General features: G+C 30.0%; 1 protein-coding gene across 2 annotated transcripts in view; it reads left to right on the top strand.

The window, feature by feature from the left end:
- The window catches only part of AP3B1 (adaptor related protein complex 3 beta 1 subunit), a 219935-nt gene that overhangs the window by 57438 nt on the left and 152217 nt on the right, over window positions 1-10280 (top strand). For both annotated transcript variants that reach the window (XM_011375121.1, XM_023520419.1), the window contains exon 7: window positions 1915-2097. In XM_011375121.1, coding sequence (XP_011373423.1) covers window positions 1915-2097 — 183 coding nt within the window. The remainder of the gene's footprint in view (window positions 1-1914; window positions 2098-10280) is intronic.

Raw genomic sequence — 10280 nt, forward strand, 5'->3', positions numbered from 1 at the left:
AGTTTGTTTAAACTGTACAATGAAATATCTAAAACATTTTTGTTTTGTGAATGTACTTTAGATCCTTCCTAATTATTTTAGGTTTCCTTAAACTTTATTTGTACTTAAGTAATTATTTTCTTTCTTTTTTCATGTTCTTTGTTAGTACTTTAGAATTATATGGTATCTACAGCTCTTGATATAATAAATATAATACCATCTGGGAGCTGATTTTTCTTTTAATTGTTTGGTGTTTACAAAACACTGAAAATAAGAATCTGTAGGCTTAGGCAAAATAACTTGATTTTACATAGTAGTTCTTAAACTGTTGAATTACTATTTCTGTAGATTATTTTATTCTAAGTGGTACTTAGAACTTAAAAGGTGTCCTTGAACACCTTTTACTAATTGATAAATATATCTTATATTAACATGATTGACATATATAATATATACAGGTATAAATATATTTCACAAATACAGTTATTCTATAGTTTGATAGTTTGTTAAATAGTCATAAACTTAGTTGTTTTAAGAGATTTTAAATGATATTAATTCCATTCTTTTAGAAATGTGATTATCAAAGAATATAATTTTTGAAGCTTTATTTATGCAGAAGATATCAAAATATAAAGTTGAAAACATGAACTTAACTTCCTTTTCGTATCAATAGCAAATAGAAAATTATACATATAATACATTTTTATTTAGTTCACACAAATAATCAATTCTTTGCTTTTTCAATTGAGGTGCATACATGCTGGGACCAGCGGGCACCAGTACATGGGCAGGGCTGGAGTCAATAAATGCAGCTTCACGTTTATACTGATTGGTAATTCATAAAATCCCCACAGGACTGGAAACTTGTTTAGCATAATAGCAAGTCTATATTCTGAGCTGTTTTCTTTCAATTGTATTGTTGGTTGCATATTAATAAACTAAATGTCAGCCAAGTAGAGGGACAAATACTAAAAATATGAATATCATTGTATCTAATATTTTTCAAAAAGTACCATTTCAGTAAGTTATATTTCTATTTAATTGCTTATTTTAAGTCATTGGGGAAATTTTAGACACTAAAATGAAGATCCTTGTTCAGAAAGAATATGATATTAATTTATATTTTTCAAAACCGTATTATGCTGTTGGCTAACTCTACATTTATCAGTGGTACATATATAGAAGTATTTGTATATTGCATATTTTTGCTTAGCTTGTATCTTTATAGCAAAGAAGTCTTGATTTCGGCACTTTGCAAAAGCGTGACAATTCCAAAAACAGCATTTATAGTTCATTAATTGATCATAGAGTGAGCTGCCTTTTGTTATGTAAAATGTACTAAAATTTTAGCTTGTATATGTTTTTGGTAAATACATTATATTGGTAAAAATTAACAGGTAGATTAAAATGTGTGCAATTTTAAAGTATTTTTGTACCAAAAACATGAGTTCCTCACACACATTTTAAGATAAATTCATTGTGAAATTATTGTCATTCTCATTTTAAACTGGCATGATGTCCTTGTTATTGTCTTGATTCTTTTTCTGAGTATTATTATGTACTAAATGATGAATCTTTAGATTAGAATGTAGGTTAGCTTTAAAAATGAAAAATGTGCATGACGAATATATTTAATCTGTGTATGAACAATTTATTGAAATTTAACCTGAAATAGAAAATTACCAGAATTTCTAACATTAGTACTGCAGAAAAATATTAGCTTTGTAGGCATGTTGCAGCTATTAAAAATATTATTTGAGGGGGTGACACTTTAAAATTTATTCGTTATTTAAACATGTATAATCATTTATTAATTAAATGCCTGAATACGTTAAACATTGTCATAACACTCATTTCCCCTCTATAACACCTGAGTAGAATCTTTGATGGTAGGAAAACTTTTTTTTAATTAGTTACTATTTCTTTCTTTTCTAGCTGGTAGCTGGTAGTGTTGTGATGGCTTTTGAAGAAGTGTGCCCGGATAGAATAGATTTGATTCACAAGAATTACCGCAAGCTGTGTAATTTACTGGTTGATGTAGAAGAGTGGGGGCAGGTGGTCATAATCCACATGCTAACTCGGTATGCTCGTACACAGTTTGTCAGTCCTTGGAAAGAGGTAAGTGTTGGACAATCTTCCACTTATAAAATATACTAAGAAAATGGATGAGCTTTACAAAATATGTATAAAACTTTAAGAGTAGTAAAATCTAGATATCTGCATATTGAAGGAGGTCTCATTTTTCTTGTGTTCTTTTGGAAAGCTGCAGAGCAATATAAATGCAAGAATAGTTATTCATTGTTTTGGCACTGATTTGATATATACTTAATGGCATAGTGTATAAACTTAGTATGATACCTAGCAAGAGGCCCTTGTGAGGAGTCACTACATAGTGACATTGCCAAATCTTGGATTTTTTTTTTTCAATCTTTACATCTTTGATTCCCAACTGTTTGAAGGACTCACTTGTAAAAGTAGATGATTCTAACACATGTGAATTTATACCTAAGTGATTCTAACACATGTGAATTTATACCTAAGATAATTTCTTGCCTTTATAGATAAATATTATTGAACTTTTAAACTAGTTTTATATTTCTAAAATGTTTTTTCTCTTTCCACTTAAGCTTATAGAGTTTTAGTAAAATCAATATTTAAATATACTTTAAAGTGAAGTTATTTTGTGCAGATTAATCTAGAGGCTTACCTTATTCTTTTCACTATATTGACAATTAAAAATTTTTTATTACCTAGTTTGCAATATGTTATATAGTATGGTATATATTTAACGTTTAAGTGTAAGTCTTAAACTTGTTTAAAGACATCATTAAATGTTCCAAGAATGACACATTTATTCTAATCTTGTAATATTTCTATTTTGTCTTTTTAGAAAGCTGTATTGTAGATTTTAAAAATCAGCTGTATAGAAAATAAAGCACTAAAAATTCACCAATTATGTTATAGTGATTTGTACACAAACTGAATGAATAGGCCTTGAATGCGCATTACATCTCACTTTTGTTGATTAGAAATACATAGTATTTAAGTGATAGAAAAATGTACATAAAATGGAAAAATGGTCATAATACATGCATTAGATGATATGTCAAGCTTTCAGATACTTAAGGAGCTTAAATGTTTAAAGTGTTAATCAATGTTTTTTACAATGGCTTAGTATTGTTAGTATTAAAAACTATTTAAAAAGTTTAAAAATAAATCTTGATCCAGAAGGTGTTTTGTAATATTGACTTCATCTTAATTTTAATATAAAAAAAAAGTGTTTAGATTCTTCTACTTAAAAATCTAACTATGTTTTAATTCATAAATAAAAGTTTTATGCCACATAGGCCTCTTAAATTGATGACAATTTTGTATCCATCTGTGCTTTTATTTTATAAAGTTAATTTCATTTATTATTGAGCACAGTAAACTTTTCATGGCACTTTTGCTCGATTAAGAAACATATCCCGGCTGCAAAAGTCTTGGCCCTTTCATGTAAATGGTAACTTTGAGAAGAGATTTTTGTTGCTAATAACTAGTTGTTTGATTTCAGCCAGTTCCTTTCCAGAATGCTATTCAGATATTTTTTTCCTGTTGTGTAAAGTTATAGGCAATTTTGCCTCACCTACCCACTGTCACTATTTAATAAAACTTTTCATTTTACTTTTCTATCACCATCAAATTGTTTTCAGTAGCTATAAGCAAGTGATCCTTTGCTTTGTCATTATGTAGAAATTAGAGTTAAAATATTTATTTTTTTTTACCATGTCTTCTAAAAATATGTAGCAAACTTTAAAATCTCTGATTTTGCAGTTTGTTTATTTGTGTTTCTGTTCCTTCAATTTTATCTCTAATTTTAGATAAAATTCATTTTTAAAGCTGTTTGCAAAACAAAGAAGTTAGGTTCTACACTCTACCGTATATATTTATTCTTTTGACAGATAATTTGAAAAACTGGGAATCTGTGCATTCAATATTTTATTTATACATGTTGACTCTGTGAACGGTAATTGTTACAAACGTGAAATGAAGTCTGGTCATTGTCCTGATACACTGGAATTGGGCTAAATAATTTCTTATCTTTGCCATTTATTAGTAGTCTGATCTAGGCATTATTTTGAATTATGTGGTTAATATACTAATTCAGTAGTTTTCAGGTGTGCACTTCCACCCTCAGGATGCTGTAGCACTGCCACTGGAACAACCAAGGGAGACGGTTGTGCTCTAGACTGTGCAGCCTGCTGGGCTCTTGTCACAGTTCCAAACAGGGCAGGCTTCACCTTTGCCTGCCTTTCATATGTGCAGCTTTGCATATGATTTCCTTTGAGAAAGAGTTCTTGGCTTAAAGAAAAGAAAAGAAAAGAAAAAACCTACTAAAATAGAAGATATGTAAGGGTTGCATTACCTATAATCATATGTATCTTTTTAAGCAATTCAAGGACATGGTGAAATAAATCTTCCTTTTCGTAACATTTTGGTAGACCCTTTCGAGGCAATTACTGGCAGCCATTTAATTTCAGTTGTTCTGGTGATTATAAACTTTTCTTTGGATAACACATTTTACTTTATTAATTTAAAATGATATCAGTTGAATCCAAAATAAGATCATAAGCTGTGTCTCTTTGTGTACATTGTGTTCCGTACCAGCCAGAAAGGTTTGAAAGGGTCATCCTTTTATCATAGTATTGAAAGTAAGAGACTGTCGAAGATGTTAGACTTTTAGTATAAATACATTGATAAAATTAAAGTTCAGATGGATTATGATCATTTAGATCATGTCCATGCTCACTCTTCCAGTTAACCAATCTCAGACTTTCTCTGTGTCTAGTTATAATGCTGTTTTACAGAGAAACTTTTGAGTGAGCAGCCCAGCCACTTGCAGTCTTGGAGACTTTTTGGTCTAGACTAAGTTGCATTCAATATTTTAGAACTACACACGGTAATTTTAACTTTAGAAGTTGGCAAACTGAATCGTAAAGCAATGTTTGACCATATCTGGAAGAAACTAAAAAGTTTTTGGCATTTATATCTGCTTCCATTTTTCACTTCTCATGTATTAAAAAGCATATACCATGTAGTAAAGAACTGTTTAAAGAGTATTACAAAATAGCAAAATAAAGTGGAACAGTACTCTACTAGAGTGAGTGCTGAATTGTTACCGTAATCTTTTTTTTACCCCTTTTCCATCAACACTTGAATGTATTTTTTAAATGGAATCAGCAGAGTAGAAAGGTGTTCACTCTAGTATCTCCATCCCCTTTTACGTAACAGGCAGAAGTCTCTTGTATAAATGCTACGTGAACACTTTATGATATGTAAAGGGCTATTTATCTTATAGTGAAAGAACTTGCAAGTGAGAAAAGTGTCACTAAAATAGTATATTGACTTAAAAATTATATAAAATTTAAAAATGCCCCCACATACCAAATTCATTAAAATCAAGGTTTCTTTCTCACCTACCAAGAGAAAATGTGAAAAATAAAACTGTTGATAGTTTATATTTAGCAACTTAGTATTTTGCTGTACTTTCTTATGTAGTAATTTATTTCAGATAGGACAGTGGGAATTATTATGTTCGCATTATAGATGAAGAAACTGAGGCATATAGGTTTTAATGTCTCACCTAAGATAATGTTGCTTTTAAAACATGGAGCCAGAAATATAAACAGTAATCTGATGCCTAAGTCACCATTCTTTCCTTTATATTCTATTACCTCATGACTTTTAAATTAAAATATCTTTTTGCTTACTTTAATAAGTTTCTGTGTGTTTGCTTATTCTGTTTCTGTCAAAGCTAATTTGAAGCCCCCCTCAATCCATAGTGCTCAGACATTGCAATTAATTAACAGCTATAATTAAATTTGCTCTTCACAAAGAAAGATCATGTTTCTCATTGAATTCTTTAAAACATTCGTTTATGTTTATAGGCTTGAAGGGTAGCAAAATTGTTTTGTGAGGAATTGAAAATTAGTAGAAATACTTTTTGAGATGAGCTGATGTACATACTTTTGTCAATAAGTTCTCAAATGAACACATCATATACAAACAAGCTTCTTTAGGAACAGAAGAGATTTTTAATTTAGTTTATTTACATCATTATAGATCAGTATTTAGGCTGTTTATATGTAAATGTATGATTTGAGGAACAATTAAATGTTGACAAAGTAGATTGCAGTCATATCAATTGCAGTGCATTTTCCATAATTTTTCTAACTGACATCTTTGATAATAAATAGTAGATGCCAAGTCAAAGCCGATTATACAGTGCACTAGGAATTCATGGGGCTGTCAGGGAGAAGACCGATTGACTTTAAATTTACATATTAATGAGAAGATTTGTTAAGAGGGTACTTGACTATAGAAAATAACAGCATATTTATAGGGCACGACATTTTATAAATAAAGCTGATGCAGGAAAATGGAAATTAAACCTTTTAGGTTAATAAATTCAAGAGACTGCTAAAATGCATATTTGCATTTTTATTTTCTTAAATTTACCTTACTCTTTGCAGTCTGTGTGGGTTTTTTTTTATTCTAGGTCAAGTTTGTATAATTTTCAAGGATATAAAATTACTTAAATATTTTCTTTGTGTCATTCAAGCCTATTATGGGAGAATACTTGAAGCGTAAATGTAAATCTCTAAGACTAAAGTTGCTTTTGTAGAAGTAATGGATTTTGAAAAAATGTTATCAAATGCCAACTAAAGTTTTAAGAGTGATTTAAAAAAACTCATTAGTGGCATTAATTAAAAACAAATAAAAATCTGGCACTGGGGCCTAACAGGAATGCTTTTAATTTTATTAATTTAGCTCTTTAAAGTTGAATTTTTCAAGGAGATGACAGTTTTGCAAGAATTATTAAAATATTATATTTTATTCTGGAACTTAGTACTCTACCAAAAAGAAAAAAAGAAAAACTACAGATTGACAGTTACCTTTTGCATATGAATCCAGGTGATGTAATTCTGGTGGCAGTATGTATGCCATTTTGATGTTTAGAGTGATAAATGTACTTTTATCTCTCCTAGTATATCTGTACTTCAGTTATAAAACCTTATATGGGTGTAAGGGAGTTCCAAGTTTAGAATTTTGTTTAAAATATTTTAAAGATAAATTCCTTAAGTTTTTCAGAGGTAGCTATAAATACAAACTCATCAAAACACAAAATTCATGTATTATACATAGTTCTTGATTAGTAGTTTTCTAAAAATACAAAGCTACTTTGGGTAAGGGTTCACAACTCCACATTTAGGTACTGTCTTAGAGGACTTAAGTGTTAGAAATTTTTTTTTATTGAGTTTTAATTTTCTTTACAGCTTAATTTTCTTTGTAAGGTAAATTTTGTATTGTGTCTTACTAATGGACTGTTTTTGAATCCTCTTATTCTGTAGAGGAGTTGTAGAATCCATGCTTTACAATAAAAAAAGTTTTTAGTGTGCTGTTTTGGGCAACTATTGATGAAGGGTTAAATATGCAGTTTAATGGGAAACTGTGGGCCATGTACTGATATTGAAATGAAGTCTCCCCTTTATCCATTGGTTATGAAGCATTCATCTTAAAGCCTCCTTACACTTTTTGATGTTTGTAATTTATTTTTTATTGGAATTTTTTTAACTCATAAAGTTTCTTTAAAAAATTTTTTAAATTTTATCCAAGTAACATGTACGTAGTTTAAAAAAAGAAGTTAAATAGTACTGCAAGGCTGTATATAAGAAACATTTTTCTGTCCCACCCTTCCCCATACCTGAAATAGCTACCTCAGAATCTTTTAGGCTTTTGTGTTTATATGTGTATTTAACTTTCTCCATTTCTAAGTAATAGAATAACAGCAATAATATTGCTATTTCTTGATTTATCAACTTTAGATGTTATATATTGACTTCCTATTATAGAAATGGAGAATTTGGCATTCTTGTAATATATTACCTTATTCTTCAGCTTTCCCAGTTCCATCCTTGCAATATAATTGTTATGATTTTCAACCAGTGTGTTGTTCATTTAATTTTAACTTTATGAATATTATTTATGCTGTATCATAACAGTTTCATCTTTTTTCTTATAGAACTTTCAGTTCTGCCTGGTATAAAAAAATTGCCTTACTTTTAATTTGTTTAGTTTAATTATCATGTCACAACTACAGAGCATTCCAATCACTATATTAAAATTTTTATCACTATATCTATCACTATATTAAAATTTTTCCAAATACTATTTTATGTGCAGTGTTCAAATACTTCTTTCTAATTGATGACCTAATATCAATTCTTCAACTACCCCTTCTCTTTAAAATAACAGAATCTTGATTTTGTTCAGAGTAGTGATATATCTAGTTAAAAATAATCAACTTCCCCAGATTCCCTTGGAGTTAGAAATCGCTATATGACCCACTTGTGGAAATTGAGATATTTGTGGAAATATTCTGGTTGGGATTCTGGGAAAACTATTGTTTTTCTGACAGTCTTATTTGTTATACATTACTTTGCCTTTTCTCATTATTCCTTCCTGGAATGTATATGTGATGATTAGAGCTACGCATCCATTTTGCAAGCATGAGGATAAAACCAAAGTCCGGAAATGAAAGGAACTGAAAAAAGCAAAAATGTACTCCTTGTGGAGCTACCTAACTTGATATTTTTGTTATTTATAGCTGACCATAGCCCTAACTAGTATAGTTGTCAGATATGTCAATCTTCCAGCAGCTTCCTATTCTTTCAAGAGATAGACTCCTGGAGGATGTACTCTCCTGTGCTAATCTGATTGACTGCTAGGCTTGCTACACTGCTTTTGTTCTGGAACTTAATTTCTTATCTCTTCTGTGTTAAATCTTCTCTATTTTAGGCCTTTCTTTCCATAGTGTCTTCATCTGGTTTAGTCTTCCTGATTTTGATGCAGTACATCCTCCAATATCTTCTTAAGAATTGGTAGCTGAGAGAGATTTTCAATGTCACTCTCATACTTCATTGGCATTTTTCCTGGCTTCTTAGATCAGTATTCTCTTGGGTATTATGTGTTTGAAATGTCTTGTAACTTTTAATATCTTGCTTGGATATAGTACTGTTGGGTTATACTTTTTTTTACTTCTTCTGAGAGCTCTGTAGCCATCTCCTTGGCAGGGAACTTAATTTTTTGTTTGTATTCTCAAATCTGTTTTTTATTTTTTAATCTTTGAAAATTAATAAGGCTGCATCTTAGTGTGGATCATTCTGTATGCTCTGCATATTCACTATTTTAGGGAATTTTTTTTGAAACTTTTTCTTTGATGTTCGTTTTTTTTTTTTTCCCCAGTTATATACTTCAGGAATATATCAGTTATTCTATTTTATAATGTCCATTTATTCTGTCACCTTTTAAAAACTTGCTTTAATGTTTATCTTTTTATGTACATGTATATTATCTTGTCTTTTTTGTCTAATTTGATTTTAAATGATCTAATATTTTTTTACTGTTTTTATATAATTTGCTAATGATAGTGCTTTAGCCTTTAGTTTATTTGCTCAGGTTTATATTTCCTTTATTCTATAGTTTTATCATCTCATCTTTGAATTTACATTTTTTTGAGTTCATGTTGCTAGTAACATCTTGGAGAATTTACTTTTCCTATATAAGGGATTATTTTTCCAGAATGATTTTTTTTTTTGTCTTGCCTTTTTTTCCTTTTGTGCTATGAATATGTTATATAGTTCTTATGCCCTTTCACATTGCAAATACTTGGGAAGCTCTGATACAGACATTCTATTTGCTCTGATATAGTGTGGCTTCTTAATTCCATCCCAGTGCACCTAAAGACAGTTTATTTTTTCCTCTTAGTTTCTATTTGAGATGTGGGTATTTTATGCCTTTTTCTTTGTGTTTCTGTAACCTTAGGACATTTGGGGAGAGGAGTAATTTGTGGGATAGTAAATTCAGCCTCAGCAGAGATTGAGTTCTTTTTTAGCACACTTGAGCACTTTTTCTGGAATTTTCTTAAATATCCTACACTACTATTCATGCTGCCTAGTGTATTCCTATGGAAAAATATTCTTGACCTTTAAATTGTTCTTCTTTATATATTGTTTAATTCATGAACTATGCTGTTCAGTACGGTAGCTGCTAGCTATATATGGCTATTTAAATTCAGTTTAACTAAAATTGGAAATCAGTTTCTTTGGTCACACTAGCCACATTTCAAGTGCTCAGTAGTCACATGTTGCTAGTGCCTACTGTATTGGGTAGGACTGATATAAAACGCTCCCTTTATCACAGAAGTTTCTGTCGGACAGTGTTGCCCCAGAGTCTTCACTTCTTTCACAGAGAATCAGCCT

This window comes from Pteropus vampyrus, unplaced genomic scaffold (assembly GCF_000151845.1).
Source record: "Pteropus vampyrus isolate Shadow unplaced genomic scaffold, Pvam_2.0 Scaffold262, whole genome shotgun sequence".
NCBI classification, from domain to species: domain Eukaryota; kingdom Metazoa; phylum Chordata; class Mammalia; order Chiroptera; family Pteropodidae; genus Pteropus; species Pteropus vampyrus.